The sequence below is a fragment of the Cyprinodon variegatus genome, unplaced genomic scaffold (genome assembly GCF_000732505.1).
Source record: "Cyprinodon variegatus isolate N-32 unplaced genomic scaffold, C_variegatus-1.0 Scaffold445, whole genome shotgun sequence".
In the NCBI taxonomy this organism is placed as follows: domain Eukaryota; kingdom Metazoa; phylum Chordata; class Actinopteri; order Cyprinodontiformes; family Cyprinodontidae; genus Cyprinodon; species Cyprinodon variegatus.
In genome coordinates, this window is record NW_015150898.1 from 200,586 (window position 1) to 225,610 (window position 25,025).

The window sequence follows — 25,025 nt, forward strand, 5'->3', positions numbered from 1 at the left end:
TATTTAAGAGACGGTATTAAGAGACAGTGGGGTGGTGGAAAGACATGTTTACATTCCAACTATTTGATTTTTAGTTTTGTTTTTTCAGTGCCATAAAACCAACAGAGATTTTAGTTTAATATCCTTCATGGAGAAATACAATGAAAAAGCTTAGTTTCTCATAAATGAGGAGGTGACTAGCTGAGTAGCTGTGGAGCCCCCTATAGAACTATCCAGTTATCCAAAGGACATGACTGTAGAGTAATGAAATCACTGCAAGTCAATTTATTGATGCCTGATTCCTTTGATCCCCATTGCTGGTATTAGTTCTGTATTTTCTGCTATTTTCATCTGCCCCCCCTACATATTTTCCTCCTATTCTGTTTTTCATGTGTGTATTTTTCTTTATTTCTTAACCACGTATCGTGTTACCTTGTCTGTGTCACGGAGGTTTTTATTGTTCCACAGTGAACTTCCTTGTCTATGTGAAACAATCTCATCATAGCTGAGCATGTCTAGGATAATCCCTGCTGTGCACAGGGTTTTTGTATGTGTGTCTTGGTTGAGGAAACTTTTCCAAAAGAAGTTTGTTCTTTACAATGTTTTATTTATCATTATGTGTTTAGTGGGTAGTTGAAATGGCAAACGTGAATCACAGTTTGTTTGATTTGATTAAAGCTAAAATCGTTTTATCACACTTTCCTTTTAGGACAGCTTTTTTCTTAAGCTATTAACATCAAATTCCATTAATTGTAAAAATAAATTGATGCACTCGTTCCCTTAAATAAAACCTTTTTGAGAGCAAAATTAAATGTGTTTACTAAGAGCTAGAGATGTCTGATCCGATAGCCTTTGATGACATCGTATATCGGTCTGATATTAGCCAGAAAACTAATATTGGATTTTATCAGCCCGCATATAAACTCTCCGATATTTTCATGCTGATAGAAGATTAAAAGTCTCTTTAACTCATTGGTCAAGTTTACATGGGTCAGTTGTTTTCATACCTTTTCTAGCTTACTTTTGTTCCCTGTTTTAGTGTTGTTATTGGATCAAGCCTTTTCTATCATTCTACAGTATAAAATAAGTAATAAACATTAGCAGGATTCATGCTAAAAGCATATCGTGTCAATATCGGTATTGGTCAATTCTCAAAGCTTCAATATTGGTATTAAATCTGAAATGCAAAAGTTGAATTGGAACACCCCTACCAACGGACAAACCTGTCTGATTTTTTTGTCTTTGTTTTTTTGCTGAAGGGACGTGTGTAGGTTATTTAAATTTTTTTTTAATACTATAAAAACCGTATATTTTGACTTGCATGAATATACATCCTCTGAGTAACAGAGGTTTTAGGCCACAAAACATCTCGGAACAGAAGTGCACAATTTGGACATGTTTTAAGCATAAATAAAAGTATGTAAAAAGAAAACGCTAAAAGTTATAGGAATTGTAGCACAGCCTGTCTCTAATTGGTTTACTGAACTCAAAAATGAACTTTAATTTAAAAAATAAACAGTGACAATGGCTCTTAGGCAAAGAGAATTTACTCTTGCTTAGTAACAGAGAAATAACAGATTTTTATTCACATCATGGTTAATGAGAACTGAGGTTTGTATAAAGATTATTATTATTATTGTTGAAACCCAAACACACAATCCTCAAAGCATGCAGACTGATGTGTTTCTACAAGCAGAGAACCTATACTGTAAGCGGTTTTAATTAGCTTTAATTCTTTTTTTTTTAAGCTCAGAAGTTATGCAGCTCTGGAAAAAATAAAGAAACCACTTCATGTTTTTTTTCCCAACCACAATTCATACACATATAACAGTCATTGTGTTCCAGTATATGCTGAATCCAACACTAAATACTTCAAGAAGTACTCATCAGCTGTATCCGTAAGCATAGGGAAGGACTGCTTGAAAGCAAGTTTAGGAATACGTTTGCACTGGTGTCATATATTTAATTAGAGGTAGGAAAATATTGCATTTCCATGTATTTTCCATATTTTGCAAATGCTGTAAATCAACAGGATGCACAGTGTCTTTGTATTATAAATATGCTCACATATGTTTTTTTTATATATATATTTACAATATACAGTACAGACCAACCAAAAGTTTTGACACAGAGTTTCTTTATTTTCATGACTGAAAAGTGAAGATTCACTCTGAAGACATCAGAACTATGAATTAACACTTGGAATTATATACTTAACAAAAAAAGTGTGAAACAACTGAAAATATGTCTTATATTCTTAGGTTCTTCAAAGTAGCCACCTTTTGCACACTCAGGGCATTCTCTGGATTAGCTTCAAGAGATAGACACCTGAAATGGTTTTCCCTTCACAGGTGTCCCCTCTCAGGTTTAATACGTGGGATTTCTTGCCTTATAAATGGGGTTGGGACATTCAGTTGTGTTGTGCAGAAGTGAGGTGGATAAACAGCTGATAGTCCTACTGAATAGACTGTTAGAATTTGTATTATGGCAAGAAAAAAGCAGCTAAGTAAAGAAAAACGAATGGCCATCATTACATTAGGAAATGAAGGTCAGTCATTCTGAAAAATTGGCAAAACTTTGAAGCGCAAAAACTATCAAGTGCAACAAAGAAACTGGCTCACATGAGGACCGCCCCAGGAAAAGAAGTCCATGAGTCACCTCTGCTGCGGAGGATAAGTTCATCCGAGTCACCAGCTTCAGAAATCACAGGTTAACAGCAGCTCAGATTTGAGACCAGGTCAATGCCACGCAGAGTTCTAGCAGCAGAGTCATCCCTAGAACAACTGCTAAGAGGAGACTGTGTGAGACCTTCATGGTAAAATAGCTGCTAAGAAACAAATGCTAAGGACAGAAAAACAAGCAAAAGAGACTTTCTTCAGCTAAAGAACTCAAAGAATGGACATTAGACCAGTAGAAATCTGTGCTTTGATCTGATGAGTCCAAATGTTAGATTTCTTTGGTTCCAACAATCGTGTCTTTGTGCGACGCATAAAAGGTGAACAGATGGACTCTAAATTCCTACTTCCCATCGTGAAGCATGGAGGAGGAGGTGTGATGGTGTGGGGGTGCTTTGCTGGTGACACTGTTTAGGATTTATTCAAAATTGAAGGCATACTGAACCAGCATGGCTACCACAGCATCTTGCAGCTTCATGCTATTCCATCCGGTTTGCGTTTAGTTGGACCATCGTTTATTTTTAACAGGACAATGACCCCAGAGGGCTATTTGACCAAGAAGGAGAGTGATAGGGTCTGTGCCAGATGACCTGGACTCCACAATCGCCTGACCTGAACCCAATCAAGATGGTTTGGGGTGAGCTGGACCGCAGAGTGAAGGCAAATGGGCCAAAATGTGCCAAGTATCTCTGTGAACTCCTTCAGGACTGTTGGAAGACAATTCAGCACTTACCTGCAGGGTGTTAGATGCTAGCAGGGAAAGCTTACATGAAGCACCATAACCAAGTGGCTGGAATAGTGTACAGGAACATCTGTGCAGAGTATGGGCTGAAAACCCCAAGGTCAAAGATGGTAGAGAATGACCGAGCCAAGATCCTTTGGGACTTGAGGCTAATTTATACTTCCAAACTATGTATTCTGCATAGGTGTTGCAGTAAATGCAGAGAAGTCCCCGCCCCCTCCGCAGACACTCTGTTGCACCTCTCCCAAATTGTAGGTGACCGTAGACAGTGCCGCAGACAGGAGGCCTCTGATTGGTCAAATCTACATCCGCTCTACTCGTATGTATTTCCTGTTTGGTACCTTACCGGCTTGTTTTGTTTGTATGACCGCCATTGTGGAAAACGACTCGTAAAGTTGGACCAGCTAAAAGAGTGAGGTGTGCAAGAACACTGGGACCCTTTTTCCACCTGGATCCCCTCTCTTTTTCGCCCTTATGTCCCTCCGTTGTTGGACAAAATTGCTCCCACTTTGTGACCAACTCAGCCATATCTCGATCCACAGCTAGTTTGTGATTGTCCCTCTTGCATTGTGGCGTGGAATTACACAGCGCGGACCACACTTCAAAATTGAGCAAAAATCAAAAAATGTGTGCATCACACACTGCTGCGGGAGTATAACCAGCCCTTTACAGATACAGATGGACCGAATGGTAATGGAAAACCAACCGGACATTGTGGTGATGGACAAAAACCAGAGGAAAACCGTTGTGCTTGACATAGCAATACCAGGAAATAGGAACTTGAGAAAGTAGAGAAATACCAGGGGCTCAGAGAAGAGCTGGAGAAAACCTGGAAGGTCAAGGCATCAGTGGGACCCGTGGTCATTCGGGGACTCGGGGCAGTGACCCCCAAACTTGAGGAGTGGTTACAGCAGATCCCTGGAAATACATCAGACATCTCAGTCCAGAAAAGTGAAGCTCTAGGAATAGGAAAGATACTGCACAGAGCCCTTAAGCTCCCAGGCTTCTGGTAGAGGGCTCAAGCTTGGAGGTAAAAAGAGGGGAGACTACCCCTCTTTATGTTATATATATTAGTGGTGGGCCTTTATCTGCATCAGGCAATAAAAAGGATATTGCCTTTATTCTCACAGTTGGGTTTGAAGTTGGTTCTATGTTAATGATGACTTTCACCTTGATAGTTTAAGGCGGATGTAAAGCTGGGGGGCGAGAACGAATCAGTCTGCCAACTTGTAGGTTTGCTGTGAAATTACCACATCGAACGTGACGTGCTGACATGGATGCAGCTATAAGCACAGCTTTATCAGCCAAGCTAATCATTCCTCTCGCTCAGTGAATAGCCACAAGCTGCGTGGCTGATGGGCTCAAGCTGGTTCACCAGGTGACCACAGGTGACCCATCTTACAAACTACCTGCAAGGCAAACTATCATGAGGAGAATACATGACCAGCACGCCGCGGAAAAAGCCACCAAAGTTGATAAGTTAGTCGAGGTGATGTGTGTTTCAGATTTTCGAACTTATTTTATTGTGGGACATGTTTAATTGGAAGTGGGACACTATTTTTTGCAGCAAAAACACAGTAACAAATGATCAAAAAAAGTATTTATTGCTTTTTCAAAATCTTAAGTAAGATTTGAATTTATCAACCTACTTTTGATTCTGGCTTTTCTCATTTTAAAGCTACTTAAAACAAAACATAGAGCACTTCTACAGCTAGTTTATGATGTGTGTATGTGTCAATAAGATGACAGAGATTGAGCACAGACCTTCCCAACTACACACGCACTTAAGAGAAGTTGAATTTCTTTTGCTCCATTCTTATGGACATATTTTGCTAACATTGTTTGGGGCGGTGGAATGGAAAAGTTTGGAAACCTCTGAATGACAATAATGTATTTGGAACTTGAACTTTGAAGCTAACAGGTTCATTTTACTCAGATAACATAACCTCACTAATGCAAAAATTAGTCCCCTGATGTAATTCACAGCTTTGTATTAGAAAACTCATAATTCAAACAGTTTTGAAAGTTGTGTCTCATTTATTTTCCTTTGTTACTCCTATAGATAAATGCTTTCTTAGACAATAAAAAAAAACATACGTAGCCCATTGAACCTGACAGACTGGTAAAAAAGAAGATCCCAACCATGTAGCTGAATGTTAACTTATGTGAAACATTAGCTGGTACATGAGTAGTTGTTTAAAAAGCCTTTTTTCCCCCCAGTTTCATAAAGTCTATAATATAAAGGAAGCTTTTAAATATAGCCATATAAGGCAGATGGAAAAGTAGGGAAACCTGAAGTTTTGATTCCTGCAACAGAGTAGATGTTAGAGCAGAGGTTAACTTTAGAAACAAACAGACTGTTGGTTCAGTCTGCAACCTAAATATCCTTTACTACTGTATTTTTGTTGTTTATTTGGTTTTCAGAGCTGGATCATTGTTGATTTAAGACCCCCCAGTTGGGTCCTTATCCCAAATCTGGTGAACCATTCAAACATGATTGTCCCACTCTCTTCTACCTGCTAATGTTTCACTTGCTTTGCATTTGGTTTTAGTTTTTTTTCCTCTCTACATGAGCACATTGAATTGAATTAATGCGCCTGTAGATAAACATCTCACCCCACTGTTAAATCACCCCCATTGTCACCCCCTTCACCTTTTCTTTTAGTTAAAACACAATAAGCCCAGCCCCCACAGAGATGAGGTCTCCCTGCAGAGCAGGCACAGCCTGTTCACAGAGGACTCCACCCACCCTGAATACAATGAACGTGGGCACTTACCTGTTATGGAGTGAAAGTATAAACGATGACGGGACCCGGCCTGTAGAAGTCAGCTTGTGGCTGAGAGTGCATGTCTAGGCAGCTGTCTGATGGCCCTAACAGACTATGGTGGACTGGCTGAATGTGTGTTAGTGCTGGGCCAAGGAACACTTCTAACCCATGTCTCTGTGTTTCTCTTTTCAGTCTGCTGCAGTCTCTGATGGAGGTGAGTACATGTACCTTTTAAAATCTGATCACCTTTCATTATATTTTCTCCTCATCTTTATGGCTCTTGGTAGTTAGATTTCACGAAACATCTCGTTTTATATACAAATCTGTAGATGTCTGTGCTGTGTTTTTGCACAGCAACATCTCTCACTGCTTCCAGTCATGTGGGCCCACTTTGCGTGTTTTGAGCTTCCTTGTTCTTCCTGTTGTGCATACCTAAGTTTCTATTCCAATTTCCAAAGACTGCTAATTATTCCAAACAGACTGAAGGTGTAAGTGTAAAGCTCAGTTTAAAGAGGGGTTTCAATTTAAACCTCCAAGTCAGTTTAGGTGCAGCATTAAATCAAATTTGATGTTTCTAAGCACAGAGAGTGAGGGAATAAACAGTAAATCTGTTGATTGTTTTCTCAGGCTGTACAGTTATTCTGGTTTAACCTGCTCTGCTTCTTCTCCACCTCTGTCTGCTCTTTAACAGCTGCAATCAATGAAAAGTCCTAGATTTGTTGGCATTTTAACAATAGGTGAAGATATCCTCAGTAAATCAGTGTATAAGCCACCGATTGCGAGAGAAAAGAATCTGCTTTAATGCAACTAAAGACAAAATGACCTTTTTTGTTTCGTGACAAACTGATTTATTTTGATTTGTATAAAGCTAGAAGGATGCTGATGCTTTAGATTTCCTTAGAGTACAGCCCTTTTACCATTCAGCCATTTGTAGTTTTAGTTGTTTCTTGGCTGGCAAAATCTAAATCAGAAACATTTCACATTTGGAACTGCATTGTTTCATATCTACTTTAGCTCGCTATCAAAAGTGATTCTGTATATGCTGCTCATTTACTCCAAAGAGCATTCTTTAAATATGTCAAATGATTTTTACCAGAGTAAGTTAACTCAGCCTTACTTTGCTTTTATCAGGCATTACAATCAGTCATATTTGGTTAGTCATCTAACCCAAATGAGGATCAGCAGCACCATTGTTTGAGCAGTATCACATGAATTGTTTGGAAAAGCTCCTAGAATAAAATCTAATTATACATTAGAAATAAAATTAATAAAAATTTTATTTCATCCTTGTAATTATATCAAAAAAGGTAGGAGCAATCAAAAGAGAGATGTATGCTTTGTTATCGGCCCCCATGAATAGAAGAGTGGAGCAAAGTTGGTATGAAATAGGGTTGCCCTTCTTCAGCTGAAGCAAACTGATCTGGAACCAGTATTTCTGAAGCTCTGTTGTCAGAAGGCCCACTTCCTTGTGAGTTAGCATGTGAATGCACTCTGTTGGGGTTTCATTAATTAACATATATAGGATAGGAGCAGATAGGAGTTAAAAATGTAAAGGCTAAAGGGCTCGTCTAAGCGTCCCTTAAACAAGCCCTTCATCAGTACTGTGCTTTAAGTGTGTGCCTGTATGACGTGCGTTTGTGTTTGTGCTTTAGTGTCCCCTCCCTCGACTCTGAATTATTTATTATATTGAGGCCTGTGTGCACTTGGATCACTTACCTGGCTGGACGCTGGGGCCTGTGTGTGAGCGTGCATGCAGGTGTGTGTGTGCGATAGTGCGACATGACTCTCTCTGCGGTTCCTCAGGTTGTCGTCCAGGTTGCTAACCAACGGCAGCAACTCTCTACACCTTCTTATTCCCTCTCTTTTTAGTTTCTTCCTTCCAGTGATGTCAGCTGTTTGTGCCCTTTATTGGACTGTTTGCTCAGCCTGGTGTGTTTGAGCTTGTGAGTGGGGAGGGGCCCTGATAGAGGGATTATGGATGGAGGGGCTTGGTTACCCCAAAGGATTCGATACCTGCCCCGCTGGCACCACACTGGCTCCTACCAGCTATACCCAGGTGAGGATAACAGGAGCTCTGAAGGCTGGAGAAAAAAATCTCAAGAGTAAGAAACGGCAATAAAACGTACTGAATGATGGAGACTGTGGTATTGAATATCTGAGTTACTACACTGACTGAGGATAAGGAGGAAAGCTATTGCTGTAGGTGATGATTAAATATTGTACAGTACAGTAAATGTCTTTCCAATAAATGATTTAAATGGTCTAGTTTGATGGGCACGATTAAAAATGTGGACCAGAATTTTCCTTCTTACTTTTTTGCGGTCTGACCTTACATATTTTGTCAATGTTTCGTCCTTTAAGCAGAACCGTCATTTGATTTAATTTGAAAACATTTTCTCAATCAGCTTAAAGGCTTAAGGCTTAAAATATCTTTTCCTTGATTAAGTGATCATACCAATTTATTTATCCAGTTTTTACAGTCCAATTACAAATAGAAATTGTACTGTTCTTTCTGGATTTTGTTGCCACATGGTTCTTATTTGTAAAGTAAGACAAAGCCAAAGGAATTGCTGTTTTTAACAAGCCATGTAGAGGACAAAGATCATCGGGTAGCGAGAAGCTAACAGATCATCCCCCTGGTGGAAGGTGGGGAGGCTTCTCTTGGGTGCCTGTTCGTAGTTTACGATGGATGACTTCAAATACAGACCAGAACTGGTCAAAAACTTGTTAGAGGCCAAAGAAGACTTGAGTTGAGGGTAGAAGTTTGGATCGCTGTAGGAGAACGAGCGTAAACCTGCAGTCAGAGCTATGGTCTAGCGGCTCAGATGACAGGATGCTCATGTGTAGTAAAGGCCAGCAATAATGCTGTCTTTACGTGGTCTGGTAAAGATTCTTTCTACTTGTAAAACTGAAATACCAGCGCATTGTGTTCAAGTGCTTTTGTTATGGTACCGAAGAGGAACATGTTGGAACCAAAGATTATCCTGACCTGCTACTTAGGCAAAACAGTTATAGGGTCATCTCCTAGTTCCAAAACATTTTGTGCTCATTGGTGCGCACTACAAATCAAATCCTGCTGGCTGCTATCCCTAACAGACTGCTAGCTATCTGATAGAATCTATGATCAAAACAACACAAGTTTAAGTGGAAATATTGTTCATCAGAGCATTGTATAGGCTACAAACATGAGAGAACACTGAACAATGACGTACTCACCATACAGAATCATTTCTCCGCTTTCCAACATGCTGAAAGGTCAAAGTTTACCTCATGGCAGCAACTCGGGTATCCTACAATTTTTGTGGTTCTTCATGTGCAATTTTTATGTTGTTTTTTGGTATTTACCATAATTTTGATACCACCTGAAGGCCGCATTGGTCCAGTTTGAAGACATTTTGATCACTTCTGAGCTGTTTTATGATTTAAAATCTTCGGCTGTGTCTAAACCGCCCTAACCCCTAGATTCCTCAATCACTATATAAAGCGGGGACTATATAGTGGACGTTATAGTGAACTCAGTTAACTGACTGTTCAGACAGATGATCACTACTTTTCACTCCCTGTTGATCACGTAGATCTGCCTCCCCACACAGAGCCTGCGCCATCTTTATTTGTCAGGTAGGGTCAGCCATAGGCGACAGCCGATCTGACAGCAAATCCCATGATGCTTTGCAAGAAGAGCTCTCCTCCCAAAAATTTCTAGGATATATCTGCTCGTCTAGTGACCATGGGTGATCACTACTTTTAAAGGTGCATTGTGGGAAATTTCGAGTCCACTACTTTTTCATCCTTTATACTTTCGAACATTCATCTAAAATGGTGTAACCACTATATAGTGGCATATATAGTGATTAGGACGGACATTCGGACACAGCTTTCATGTAGTAGGCTTGTAGAGACAGCCTCCAGTGGAGAGTGCAGTCAAAGGTTTTCTGCAAACATACAGTTGCACATATTCTGTTGGGTTCATTTATTTCCAGTTGGCGGTTTATGTCTTACATTGTGATGGTTTAGTTCATAAAATCTTCTGAAATTTGTTGTTTTAACAAAATGTGAAATAGGTCAAAGGTTATGTGAACTTTTGCAAGGCGCAGTTGAGTAGAAATATAAGAAGTGATATCGATATGACCATAATTAAATGATCAGACCGCATTAAAGACAAACATTTGTGAGCAAAAAGATTGTATACGTCTTGATTCCTTTCTGAGGAGCTGCTACTAAGAAAGAGTTACACACTAATGAGGAAACCCACAAATTTGCAGACTGTCATGAAACCTTGTGGATTCTTTGCTCTGTGGCCAAAAATAAAATTAGCTGTTGGCTACGATAAACTACGATAGAACAAAATAATACAGCTTTGTTTTTAAGATTTCTGCTTAATGTATTTTCTAGTTGACCTTTTGAGAGTCTTGTTTTATCAGGCTGTCTCTGTGATGGGCTCTGTGACGCTGAGCAGAGCACTTGGTTTAGACAGCACCGACAGGTTTACACAGATGAATGTTTTCTCCTTATACACAGTGATAAATATTCATTAATATTTAGTAGATGTTTTAGAAGTTTATTTTTAATCTGCCCTTGAAGAGATATCCATTTGGTGCAACTGATTTGAAAGTTTCAATGTGAAAACTGTCAGTGATAAAGAAGCGGAAGAGTAAAAACATAAGTCACATTGAAACTATCCACTGATTTTCCCAATCTGGGGTTTCTAATCGGAGAGGCTTTAGCTGTGGGCATAATTCCCCTCTTTACCCTCGCTTTTTTTTTTTTTTAGTTTTCATTTACAGGATCTGCGTTGTTCAGGGCACCTGACTGCTGTCCTCCCTCTGGCTGTTCTTCCTTTTAGTTTTATCTCAACATAGCAGGCCGCTTATGTTAGTCTGGCCTGCAGCTCATTACTGGTTATTCTCAGCTCCCCTCTGTGCCTCTTCCCTGCCTCCTGATCACAGCTACACGTTAGGAACATGGACAAATCGCCGTATAGTGGTGGGAAACATAAGCCCTTCCTGGATTCATCAAGACTCTCCCAAGAACAATAAAGCAAGGATTGATTTGGAAAAGTCTTTGGCTTAAATATTAAATCAGTTTGCAGAATTGCTTTATCTTGGGTCTGTTACTAAAACTTACCCTTTTAGATATGTTTTAATGTACAAACACAAGCTTTACTGTGTCCCATTTTAAATTTATTTGGTAGACAAACAGAAAGTAGTTCATGAAATCAATAGAAAATACAACTTTTATTTTAATTTTTTTAACTCTGGTTCCGAAACTTAAAATTCTTTACATTTGCCTCCAAAATAGCAATGAAATCTAATTACCATGTTTCTTACACATGCATGTCAGGTTTTTTTTGAGTGGTTCAACCATACAAACACAATTCAATCCATTAGATCCTGTGGTTGAAACGTGACAGAATCTGTAAAAAGTTTCAGGGGCATGGGTACTTTAGCAGGGCGTTGGGTCTGCATTAGATGTAATCATAGCTGTTTTTAATATGAGTCAGTGTGATGGAGCCATATTGACAGATTTAAGAACAGATTAATGAAAAGAGCAAAAAAATATATTTTTCTCTTTTGCTTTCAGTATTTTAAGCATAATATATTCTCTATTGACTGTTAAAGGAATATTGCTTGATTTACTGAGAAAAAAAATCACCAAGAGTAAAACAAAAGAGCTCTGTTGTGTTAAGCCTTTACTGAAGATAGTAAAAGCTTTGACCTGATCAGCAGGTAGCTGCAGGGATCATCTAACACCCTCAGTTTATCAAACAGATCATGCTTGAAGAAAAAGACCTTTCTCTTTATTTTAAGTTTTTCTTCCGAGTCTAATTTAGATCACTGATAGGACCGCATTCTCTGCAACACAGTGTATTAGGAACAATCTTATTCCTATTTATTCAACAGTATCAGGGAATCCTTGTGTAGCATTTTGCGTGACAGTACTCACCCCTCAGCCCCTCATGATGAGGGTTTAGTTCAGTTTGCTGGTGTGTGATATTGTGAGCAATAAATGTACCCTGGTTTGAACCAGGACTTCTGAAAGTGCTGCGTTTGGGTGTTTTGTTGCAAAAGAGAAACCAAAGAACAAAACCGTCTCAGAGGACAGGTTTCTACCTGTCCTCTGAGACTGGCAGGGGACACATTGATGACTAATGAGATCCACTGTGACTCTGCTTCTCTCAAAGGCTGGAAATTCCCTGCAGGATGAAAGAAAATAAAACAAGTTAGAGACCAAAAACAACCAAAAAGATGTAGGATTTATATCATAATTGGTCTTTAAAACAGGTGTAAGGATTTTTTGTTAATGTTGATCATAACTATACAGAGGTCTTTGACTAGTATGATGCTAAGGCAACTTAATCTTTATAGAAATACCCAAGGCTCCTCTTGTTTTGCGATACATAAAAATGTATTCATAAGTCAGAAATTGTGGGTTTGACTCCATGGTTTGAATAACACTCCATAGGTGAGGTTTCTGTTTTCTACTTACTGTTGATTTTAAAGGTTTGATATCATCAGATTTCAACCCTCACCATAAGAGAAAGCAGGGTAGTATTCCAATGTAATACTTGTGAGTTTAATTCTCACTTTCTGCTATTCCTATGTTGAAGCGCTCTGAAGTAGCTGTGTCTATATCTCTATTGTCTTTTTACCGTATATAAATGCACCGTCTTTACAGTACAACAAATTACAGCATTTACCCTGTTTTATCCATGAAGGTATAATCTTTTTTGCATAGTTTCTCTTCTAATAAGGTTTGATTAATTTGACTGATGCCAGGGAAAAGTAGATGTTTTCAGTAATTGACTCGTCCATTACTGATCTTAACTTATAAAGTTGAAACTCTACTAGTTTCTTCTTTGAATGATTGATTTGCACATCTCTGCATTCTAGTTTTTATTTTTTTAGCCTTTTTAAGAGTCCAATGATTTAATGTCATGTTTTGGGTTTTGTTTGTATAAACAGAGCTGAACAGCGTGGAGCTGCAGGGCTGCAGCAGCGACAACAGTCTGAACAGTAATGCCAGCCTGCCTAGTGTCCAGAGTCATCGGCGCCACACTGAGAGGAGAGTGGCCAGTTGGGCCGTCTGCTTTGAGCGGCTGCTGCAGGACCCTGTGGGAGTCCGCTACTTCTCGGTACAACAACAGAGGCTCAGGACAGACAGCCCCTCTATGTCTCTGTCATTTACAATTCATCATAATTCATAGATGAGACTTAACAACTGTTAGATGTAGTCACCCTGAGATGCTGCTTTCTAAGAAGATTTCTCTCTCCTCGCCCTTCTCTCGCTACTTGCTGACAATATAAACAGCTGTCCTCTCTCAGCTTCCTTGTTTTATAGTAATGTTTAAACACAGTCATTTCCTAAAATATGCTTTATTTTCCTGAAATATACTCACATTAGTTTCAATTATCTACGTTTTTCATAAGATATTCTGCTCCAGCAAGAAAAGAAAAGACACTCTGTAAATACGTTGCACTATTGAGGCGTTACAGCACAGTTTTATACACTTGGACAGTTATGCAAAAGTATTTGCTGCATTGAAGTCAAATAGATTTTCCTTCTGTTCTTACATTTAAACCAGAAACTGTTGCAGTCACCTATATAAACATGAAAATTTGGCATTTTTAACCCACGTTTAATGTATTTTCTGTAGGAGTTCCTAAAGAAGGAGTTTAGTGAGGAGAACATTCTGTTCTGGCAGGCCTGCGAGTTCTTCAGCCATGTTCCTGAGAATGACAACAAGCAGGTAAAACCGTATCACCCGGACATTCAGACATTTGTTTAAATCTCTCCTTCCGTTATAATGGAAGTCCTCTCTAAGCCTTCATCTTTAATGAATTTGTCTTCCCCTTTGCATCAGCTCTCTCAGCGCGCCAGAGAGATCTACAACAGCTTCCTTTCCAGTAAAGCCACGACACCCGTCAACATCGACAGCCAAGCCCAGCTTGCTGATGACATCCTCAACGCACCGAAACCCGACATGTTCAAGGAACAGCAGCTACAGGTAGCCGCATTTTTATAAAGGCTTCTACCTCCGCTCCTTCTAGATAAATCTGTTTTTATTATTCTTAAGTTACTGAAAAGAGAACTCTTTTGAAAATTGTGCCCACACCACACAAGGCCAGTCATTCATCTTTGCGCGCTGTCGAGCAACAACAGCCTGAATGGCTTCTTACACACGCATGTTGTTGATGGAGCAAAGTGTCTGAAAAGCTCTATTGATTTCAGCTGCAAAGCTCAGATGTTCAAACTCTGATACGGGAGTCACAAGGCCTGAAGGATATCCCTACTATCATGCTTTTTTTTTTTTTTTTCTCCGTTCCATATCCACACATAATCCGTCCAATAAGCACTCACACATTAAAGTGTAAGGGAGCTTTTCCACTGTATTTCAGGGCTCACGGGGGAGGGGGGTTATATACGTAAAAGAGGGCATGGTTGTAAAGTGGAAGGTTCTTGATACATTGCTTTGGATATCATGTGACCTTTTTGGTTAAAATGAGTTTTGAAAGATTTAGTCACATTTCTAGCCAGATGCTTCATGCAGCTTTTTGCCCAGAACGTTCCCCTTATTTGGCTCCATCCATCTTCCCATCATTTCTGACCAGCTTCTTTGTTTCTTCCTAAAAATATCATCCTAACATGATAAGGGCTGGCTATTTTCCTGCAGCAGTGTGTCACAGTGAGCTTGTTGCAGATATTTTTGATTTATGCCCAATTTTGAAGCGTGGTCTGTGCTATGTTATTCCACGGCACAACGCAAGAGGGACAATCACGAACTAGCTGTGGGTCTAGATATGGCCGAGGCAGTGAGGAAGTGGGGGCAAATCTGTGTGACAACGGAGGGACGAGAGGGTGAAAAAGCGGGGATCCAGGTGGAAAAAAGGTCCCAGCGTTTTCACGCACCTCGCTCTTCTAGCTGCTCCAACTTCACGAGTCGTTTTCCACAGTGGCGATCATACAAACAAAACAACTGGGTAAAAATAGGAAAATAGGTAAATAGGAAATACACATAGTATAGAGCCGATGTAGATTTGACCAATCAGATACCTCCCGTGTGCGGCACTGTCTGCAGTCACCTACAGTTTTGGAGAGGTGCATCAGAGTGTCTGCAGCAGGGCGGAGGCACATTTGCATTCACTGCAAGCCACGATCTGGTTTCTGAGTATAAACCAGGCTTAATGATGGTGTTTTAATGTTAAAATGCAGCATTAGTTATCAGAATGTGTATTTATTTATTTATTTATTTATTTATTTATTTATTTATTTATTTATTTATTTATTTATTTATTTATTTATTTATTTTTTCTGTGGGCTGATATTCCAAAAAAGTTAGAAAAACTAACCACTGGACTTTGTTTCCTAGTTTGAAGATGTTTCGCTTCCCATCACAAAAGGTTTTCCAATGCAAAATATCAGAATTAGCGTTGAGTTCCAAGCTTTATAGAGCAGCCAAAACAAAGCCTTGCTTTGGCTTGAACCAGTAATCTTTTTAGGAATAGGATAAGGATAACTTCCCTTGTGACAGAATTCTGACATTTTATGTCACTCTTTATCACTGAATTTTAACTATTGTCACTCGTCCATGAACATTGCCTGCATGGTTGTAATATGGATATATTCTCCTAGTTAAGTTGTGAATCTCTGTAACTCCTCCAGAGAAATGCTCTCCTTATCTCGCTCGCCTGGCGGCACTGATAAGGAGCCATGTCTTTGGAGGATGCAGAAACTACACCACATGTTCAAAGCTGTTAGGTTTGTTGCAAAACCTACTCCTGCTTTAACCATCTCAAAAGTATAAGGCATAAGTAAAAGATTCTCAAATTAAGTGGATTTACCCTTAAGTGCATTAACAGAATGATATAAAGTAAAACATATCATTCCCACGTTTTACTTTAAGATGCTCCCACACTGCAAAAAACGATCTAGGAAAAAGTAAAAATTTCTTGAATTAAGTGTATGGAATGATTGTTTACTCTTAAAATAAAATAATTAGATAATATACACATGAAATAAGACAACGCAATTGTTTTTTCTTATTTGAAATGTTAGAATGGCAAAGTCTCTCACTTACCTCCTCAATTCAAGAAAAAATGCACATATTTTAAGAAACATGACTTATTTAGAGTAAATTGTTTTTCAGTTCAGCTGTTTGTGTTTGCACAGCTTGTCCAAATATAGAGTTTCCCATAAAGATTAGGATTAGGCTCAAGACCTTTCTTTGAATATATTGTTTTTAAAGCATTCCAAGAACCGCTTTTTGGATTTGGTTTGACTTTGCCTCAGTTTTTAGACTTCCATTTCAAAATAATGGACTAACAGTCTGTGTTGGGTTTGTTTCTCACTTTGATTGAATTTGTCTTTTCTGGCTTAAGCATAGCTTTTTTTATTCATCAACCCACCATTCGTCATACATGTTTTTCTCACCTGCTTGAGTCTTTCCTCCCTCACTCCTTTAGATCTTCAACCTGATGAAATTTGACAGCTACACAAGATTCCTCAAGTCTAGGCTGTACCAGGAATGCATGCTGGCTGAGGTGGAGGGTAGACCGCTGCCTGACCCCTATCACATCCCAAGCAGTCCGACGTCAAAGCACAGCACCACCGGCTCCGACCGCTCCAACCTCTCCACCCCCAAGAAGGTAATGCAGCAGAAAGCCTGCTGCTACACAAGCAGCTTTAATTTAAGGGCAATTAAGAGCATCCTGGATGTTTACGTGTGAAAACAGTGTACAATGTTCAGTTTTACAGATGCATCATTGTGTTTTGCAGGAGGACAAGAAGACCAAATCAGGTCGATCTTTGAATGAGGACAGTCGGGAGGATTCAGGAGACAGAAGGAAGGGCATGTTTTTCTCGTGGTCCAGAAACAGGAGCTTTGGCAAAGGACCGAAGAAACGAGAGCTGGCTGATTTTAATTACAGTAAGTTCATGTTTTCCCTCGTTATATAAGTCCTGTGTGCTGGAGAGTTTGGTTACAATAAGAAAATAGCATGCAATGGAAGTCAGGAAACGTTAACATCTGTCATGAAATAGAAGCTAGATTATCAAGCATTTACTTGTAGGTTTGATGTTGCTGTTCATCTGTGGTGTCCCCAAGATCTTATCTGATGAAGGATTTCTTTGGATTCTTGTCAGGAGACCTTTTTATATTCGACATGCATTTGCTCATGATGCTTCTTATCTTTCAATTGATTTATTTCTTTTTCGTGTGTTGGCTCCCTCTCAGATTTTCCTGGCACCAACGGCCGTCGGGAGTCCCAGGGTTCTCTGTCCTCAGGGGCCAGTCTGGAACTGGGGACGTCAGGTTCAGGGAAGAATGAGGTCAGTCTGATGGGAGTCATCAGGATCTAATCAGCTCTGCTAATAATTGGTTCATGGAAACTTCTTTTTTTTTGCATGGAGCAGCTTTAATATCAGTGTTCTTATTAAAAAGGGAAGTTCAAAAAGAAACATAAAAGTTCATGCCAGATAAATTCTAAAAGAGAAATTAACTTAATGGCAAGAGAAAAATGTTACTCAAAAGGTTTAGTTAATTTGGCTGAAAAAGATAAATAAAGATATGTAAGCGTAGGTAGTGCTGCTATCAGCATGAGATGAGTTTTACAGATCAGATCTACAGTTCAAATTATAAACTTATTTTAAAAGCTGCTTCAAAACCAGACTCTTTCTATCTAATGTTCTCTTTAGAAAAAGTGCATTATATAAAACCACAGTTTGATCTGATATTCAGAGAGGCACAGACCACAACGTCATGACAGATTACTAAACCAGAGATTTGCTCTCCTGTTACCAATATGTCTTTTGTTAATGGCCTATATGTCTGTTTTCAAACTTTTACTGTCCTTTTCCACATGCTGTAATATTATAGTGAAGCACAGTATGTATTACTCCACCACACTTCTGACTACGGTGGCTGTAATGCTCCAAATGCTGTGGCTTTGTAATTTACCAAATCTATACTAAAACATCTTGACAGAGCGCCATGTTCAACACACAGTCGCTTCAAGGTCAGAGAGCACAACCAGAAGGAATCCAGGTATAAGGTGCTCTGGATTATAAGGCACACTGTCCTTTTTGGAGAAAATTAGAGGCTTTTCATTGCGCCTTATAGTGCAGAAAATACGGTACATATTCGGCCAGAGGTGTGGAAATCATTTTTGTTTTATTGAGTACCAATTAAGGCTGAAACAATTAATCGTGATTAATCATTATTGGAATAATCATCAACTTATTTAGTAATCAAGTAATCGTTAACTGGAGTATAGAGACTAACACAGACTTTTAGCTGACAAAGCAACCCACTCAGAGCAGTCATATCAAAAAAGGTAAAAAAAAAAAAATGTATATAAATATTTTGCATTTAAGTTAAAAATCTTTTTCTTCTGGAAAAAATGTAGTTTCACTTTATTTCTTATGAATCGATTAATCAAAAAAATAATTGAAAGATTAATCGATTTGCAAAAATTATCGTTAGTTTCAGCCCTAGTACCAATATTTTTAAACTAAAGGGCTGATTGCTGCCATGTAAAAGAAATGCTTGATTTCATAGTTTCTTCTGCAAAAAGCAAATGGATGGTCCTATAACTTTACTCCCATTTGCGTCACAGTTGAAGCCACTATGTTAGCTTTAAGAGAAATTATGGCTCTATGCTATGAAATTATATGTCTATTTTTTTGGCTGTTGATGTGTGGACAGATTGCTGTGGCAGGCTGGATTCAGCCTTTAGTTGGACATGTGTTTGATGATATAAAACCTCTATATCCATTTGCTTCATATTATTTGTTTTTCATTTACTTTGGATTATATGGGATTTTTCTTCTGCATTTTGTTGCATATATATTTGTTTTTATCCCTGCTTTGATATGTGTATTGCTTTCTTTAGTTTTCTATGTCCTTCCTATGAGTCTACGACTGTTGCTTGAAATTGACTTTATAATAAAAAAAACTTCACTTGAGTTTTTTTGAGGAGGAAACAACAGCTAACAATATATTTTTCACTGTTGTCTGGTAATGTCTGATTGTTGCATTCACTGAATGCTTGAAGATCAGTTTTTAAGGTTTCTGAGCCGCGGGTCAAGCTGTTAATCACACAGTTTTGGTTGTCATAAGATTTATGGGAATAGCTCCACTTTTAGACATTTCCCGAATTTTCTGTAACATTTTGAGTTCTATTCCCATAAAAACAGATTTACTGTCAGACTGCTGTTCCTTTCGTGTGCCTCGTTAAATCAGTTGACATTTCATTGTGTACTGAATGGCAAACAGAGTGAGACGGTGTTTCTCTGGGATCTATAGCATAGTACTGTCTTAAATTAGAATAAAAAAATGATATAAAAAAAAAACAAGATAAAAACAAACAGACGCAACATGTGACTAATGGCTCTAATGGAAAGTGCTCAACCTTAACCACGGTTCAGTGTTTTTCACAGCTTGAGGCAGAAAGTTGTGGCAGTCTGGTGATTCTGCTTTCGGTACGGTAAACTGGATGAAGAGGATGTGAGGAGTTTCTCATACTGAGAGAGAGTCAGTTGCTGCAGCAGCTGGAATTGAACCTCAGACTGCCTCCCCCGTTCCCCTCACTGTCCTCTGCAGGGCACCCTTTTAAGCAAATCATTTAGTATTTTTCTTATTACACAGAGTCAAGATGTCAGGAGAGGATAAAGTTAGACTTTCAGATTTATTTGGTTATATATGATGTTAATTTGTTTGCACTTCAGTTTTCAGGATTTCTGCATCCCAACCTATTCAGACAGGATCAATGTGAGGGAAACACTCATTTAAATGACTCAGTGGTACATACTAGTTACACTTTCTTTGTACTCTCTCTTTTTGTGCTTACAAGTAATTTGTTAAATCCTTATACTGGGTCACAGGTTTAAGGGTAAAGCTGGTGATGAGGGATAAATAACCAAATCTTTATCTCTTTTCTTTTTTAGCAAGATATTTCCCGTGGTGCATTATCAGAACGAGGAGGAAGCAGCGCCCCCTTAAGGCAGTGTAACATCAGCTTGCCGGATGGCTCTTGTTGCCCGGTGGAGCTTCAGCCTGGCATGTCCATCAGAGACCTGCTGCAGGGCCTTTGTGAGAAACTCTGCATCAACCTGGCAGCCATAGATCTCTTCCTAGTAGGCGGAGAGAAGGTAAACCTTTATATGTGTTTGAGTTTATGTTTTCATGCTTTGATTTGTGTTGATATCCTCGCTTTAGATTACAAGTGATCAATACTGTCATTAATTTCTCAATGTTTTAATTAAACAGTGTGTCAAGGAGCCAGTTGTTTTATATGTCAGCCCATAATTGTTCAGCGCAAAACTTTGGTTTGTCGACTCATTTTTGGAAATATTGTGTTTTATGTGTTTTATTTTCCACCTTAAGATGAAGTTGTTAAAATTTCTACCATTAGACAGATATTTAAAAGCAAGGATTGAGCAGGTATCTCAATTCAATGATTGTCTTTTGTCTCAGCCTCTTGTTTTGGACCAAGACTCTATGACCCTGTGCTCCCGTGACCTTAGACTAGAAAAACGAACCCTCTTCAGGTATAAAAACACACCAACAGCAGGAATAGTTGTCACTACAGAGCCCGGCTCACACACCAATCTTATCTATCCTGTTTTTCTTCTCTCTCAGACTCGACTTGGTGCCCATCAACCGCTCAGTGGGCCTAAAAGCTAAGCCAACTAAACCAGTGACTGAAGTACTGAGGCCCGTTGTTGCCAAATATGGTCTGCACCTCTCTGACTTGGTGGCACGTATAGTAAGTATAGTGTCCCAGTTGTAACATTAACCTTAAAATTCAGTCTGTGTTTTATTTTCAGTAACAGATAAACCAAAAGTAGTTCAAAATGGAGACATGAGTTTTTAAAAATATACATTGGCCTGTATTTCTGCTCCATCCCCATTACTCTAATATCTTTAAGAAATGCAGTGCATCCTATTGTGGCAAAGCGGGGTTTAATGTCAGTATGAATGCAGCTGTTCTGTGAAGACCTCAGAGTTTTGTTAGAGAGCATAGGTCAACAAGCAGCATCGCGAAGATCAAGGAGCATGGATTACAGGTCGAGAATAGCAGTGACCAAAGTGTAGCTCAGTAGCAAACTGGGCACTCAAAAAATCAGATACTTATGGAAGAAGGCAAGAAGAAAAACAACTCTAAGAAACAGGAACAATGTGGAAGAGGCTGCTTTTTGATAAATAAAATAAACACTGAACTTTTTGGCTTATATGCCATGAATCATCATGAAACACGGTGGTGGCAACATCATGCTATGGGGCTTTTCTCTTGCAGGGCATAAAACAAAAAGTTGTGAGATAGGGTTGGAGGTTTACCTTCAAGCAATGCAACTCTAAACCTACAACCCAAAAATCTCTCAACTGAGCTTGAGCTATTTTGAAAAACTTAAATCTTAGCCTCTAGATGTGCAAAATACCTACAGACATTAAATAGCCAACTGTAATTAAAGCAAGAGTTGGTTCTTCAATATAAGAAGGAATAATTACAGTTTTTTTTTAATTTTTAGCCAATCATTGGCCGCCCCTAAAAGGTGATTTGTTATTCCCATGTGGCTTCACCAGCAGTAGAACGATGACACAGGGTGGCAGCAATGATGCATTCATGTAGAACATTTTATTTGGTATATTGATAAAAAACTGAAAACAAAAATACAGCAAAAAATATTCACAACAATATATAATAAGGTAAATAATCCTGGATTTTGCACACACCCCCCCCCCATGCATCCTTTTTCTGCCTCTGTTATATCAAACTCTGCACTTGTTTTGCTCCATCGCATAAAATCTTAATGAAATACAGTAAAGTCTGTGGTTATAATGTAATAAACTAGCCAAAAGGCTCTGCTAAAGCCAGCATCATCTTCTTTAATCTTTCCTTGTGATCCAGAGTGGAGAGTCAGAGCCTTTAGATCTTGGGCTTCCTATTTCCAACCTGGATGGTTTGCGAGTGGTATTAGACACAGAGGAAAACACTTTGGGTAAAGGTAAAAAAAGAAAAAGACAGATACACACGTTATGTCTCCTATTCCTTGGTTTTTAAATTAGTAAATGTTTTATTTTCCTCCTCACAGACAAACTAAAAGCAGGTCAGAGTCACCTACCAGCCTCTACAAGCAGGAACCAGTCAGCAACAGTAAGATCACCTGCAACCGGTCTTTTCCTTTCATTCTTGAATGTCCTGTAACCCCCTGAATGTCTCCACTGCCTGGTTGATAATGTCACGCTATACTAAGTGCCCCCCCTCGCTGTCCTCAGTCACCCATGTCTGTTTGCTGTATGTCGAACATGGGCACAGGTGCGTTATGTGTTTGCTGTGGTGCAAAAAGAGCCATGTCACTCTGTTAAGATTCCCTAATATTCCATTAATGTGGTCTGCCTGTGGCCGAATGCATCATCAACTTTCCTCTCTGGTTTACCCTTTCTGCTGTAACAACATCCCCCTTTTCAGGCTCATCCATCGTTTGCCAAAGGTGGCGATCTCAGGATCTTCAGCATTCTATCATAGTGGTGGTGGAGGAGCTTTATAGTTTGCTTTATAGACGTTCTTTCAGCTGTGGGGGTTTAGATCACAGCTAATAGACTGATTATCCTCTTGGTAAATACCAAGGATCTGTTTTGCGAAACAGATTTGTCCCCCTCCCCATTAGTTGCAGTAGTGCAGCTTTAAGTAGTGGATAGTTTTGTCCCTCTGGTGTTTTGCCTTGTGCTTTCAAGTTGATGATGCCGAGCACACAAAGCTGACTTTGACGCTGTCTAAATGGAATATCCAAGTCCACGTTTTACTCAATTTATTTGACATTCGCCACCTGGCCAAAAGCAGTGGTAACACTTTGATAAAACCTGGCAAAGGCAGAGGCCGCAAGTCCTGATTATTTTCTTATACTGAAAAAAAAACCATTTTTAATCCATCAAACTATTAGATTATAGTTTTCCCTTAAGCAAACCAATAACTCAAAATAGAACTTAAGATTCCTGGTAAAAGAGCTAGCCGACACTTTTTTTAACTATGGATTTTTATATTTCATTGTGTGGCCTAGAGGATGAAACATTGCTGGAAAAAAGCCTCCTGCTCTCTGCTTGGTTGTTTTTTTGTTTAGATCAAATTATCTCTCTAAAAGTAAAGTCAATTTAGACATGCTAGATCAGTATTTGCTACCATAAATATCCATATAGGATTTGGGGGTTATTTTTATTTTATTTATTTTTTTACTTTTCCTCCATTTAAAAACATCATAGCTGGTCTGTTGATTACTCACCATCTAAATCTTGATTTAAAAAAAAGATCAGTCACAAAGACATGGGGTGTATTCCTGTGAATCTGAAGGTTTAAGGCAGTTTGACATTCATCTTAAAAAGTTTTAACATGGAATTATTTTTAGCTAAAAACATTCTTCTTTACATACATTTTTCATTTATTTGGCAAAGCCAGTTTTAAATCGTTTTTTTCTTAAATTGCTGCTCTGAACATTAAAAGCCATTCACTAAAGAATGTAAACTCATATTTATTCTTCTTTTTAATAATACTGATAGTATTTGGTAATTATAAAAAATATACAATCCATTTGTAGACAATATTGTGTTCATGGCCAGGTACACAGAAGAACTTTTGAACAGAATGGATAAAACATAAAAAAAAAATTCCTAACTGAAAGAAATGTCCTTTATGCTTAAATGTTATATCAATGGCAGATATTTAACTTACTCTACCTCTTCAAAAGGCTGCCAGCATCTCCAAATCCAGCCCATTTCAAGGAGCTTAGAACAGAACGTCTTTGTTCTGCTGTAGTCAGTGTTCCTATCTAGTTAAAGTCCTTTGCTCCCTCTAAAGCCGGGCGAACACTGCGATTTCTGGGGCAATTTTCCAGTCGTGCGAAAATTTTCCGATTGGGCCGACTTTCAGCCTCGTGCGTCATGTAGTGTACAGGGGGTAACGAGGGGCGATCAGCCTCTCATGACCACCTCCCGATCAGGAATCGTGAGGTCGGGAGAAACATTTTCACCTGACCGTCGTCGGCAAATCGCTGAGTGGGCATGATCAAACAAGGATTCTTCTTTGTTTCAATTTCAATTTCACTCAAGGATGCATTGAGTGAAATTTAGTTCTTTCTGTAAAATTGACAGACCGTAGTAGCTACGTTTGATCAGCCATGTCTTTGTCCAAATACGTTGTTGCCTTTTCTTTTTAGGGCTTTCAGCACAAAATTGCACAGATTGCCAAGGCAGCGCCTTTCACTATAGTGAGCTTCATATCCCCCTTCTATTTGTTTGGCTTCCAGATAGACGAGTCTGAATAGCTCCATCTCACTGCTGAGCTGAGTCTGACATGGTTTTTAGTCATAAAGTGTGAGCAGGTAGATCGCATCAGAGCGTCGGGCCGAAAAAATATCGTGAGCTGTGAACTCACACTGTACGACTAAACCGTAGTGTGAGCAGCATTAACAATAGAAAAAAATCGCACAGTGTACGCCTGGCTTAACATTGCTCTCCAGCCAGAAATAACTTTACCATGCCTCTAAAGCTTAATTGCTGTAGCATCTTAAATCTTTGTGGTTCCTCTGAATTCAGGTATAAACACCTGAGCTCATTTTTAGTATTCCAGACTCTGTAAACACTGAGCTGCTCTCAGGGGGACCCATTAATAATTTGATATTATGCTTCATGCAGTTGACAAGATTTGATATAGAATCTGTCTATGACCTCGGAGTCCGTTTTTTTGAAAATCTTCTAGATGCTCTCAAAGCATAAACAATGCCTCACCTAATATTCAACATACATGCTAGAAGTGTTTAACCTTTTTGGCCAGGTGGCGTCTCTAAAATCAGGGTTTATTTCATCTAAAAAGT

The 25,025-nt window shown here is 39.0% G+C and overlaps 1 protein-coding gene across 4 annotated transcripts in view; it reads left to right on the plus strand.

Moving 5' to 3' along the window:
* Positions 1-25,025, plus strand: part of rgs12 (regulator of G-protein signaling 12) — a 74,251-nt gene that overhangs the window by 46,799 nt on the left and 2,427 nt on the right. For 2 of the 4 annotated variants that reach the window (XM_015389020.1, XM_015389022.1), the window contains exons 6-17: positions 6,357-6,378; positions 13,127-13,296; positions 13,819-13,911; positions 14,026-14,169; positions 16,625-16,807; positions 16,938-17,088; positions 17,383-17,489; positions 20,106-20,309; positions 20,635-20,708; positions 20,800-20,926; positions 22,070-22,166; positions 22,254-22,315. In XM_015389020.1, coding sequence (XP_015244506.1) covers positions 6,357-6,378; positions 13,127-13,296; positions 13,819-13,911; positions 14,026-14,169; positions 16,625-16,807; positions 16,938-17,088; positions 17,383-17,489; positions 20,106-20,309; positions 20,635-20,708; positions 20,800-20,926; positions 22,070-22,166; positions 22,254-22,315 — 1,434 coding nt within the window. The remainder of the gene's footprint in view (positions 1-6,356; positions 6,379-13,126; positions 13,297-13,818; positions 13,912-14,025; positions 14,170-16,624; positions 16,808-16,937; positions 17,089-17,382; positions 17,490-20,105; positions 20,310-20,634; positions 20,709-20,799; positions 20,927-22,069; positions 22,167-22,253; positions 22,316-25,025) is intronic. The other 2 variants (XM_015389021.1, XM_015389023.1) reach the window with 1 other exon arrangement.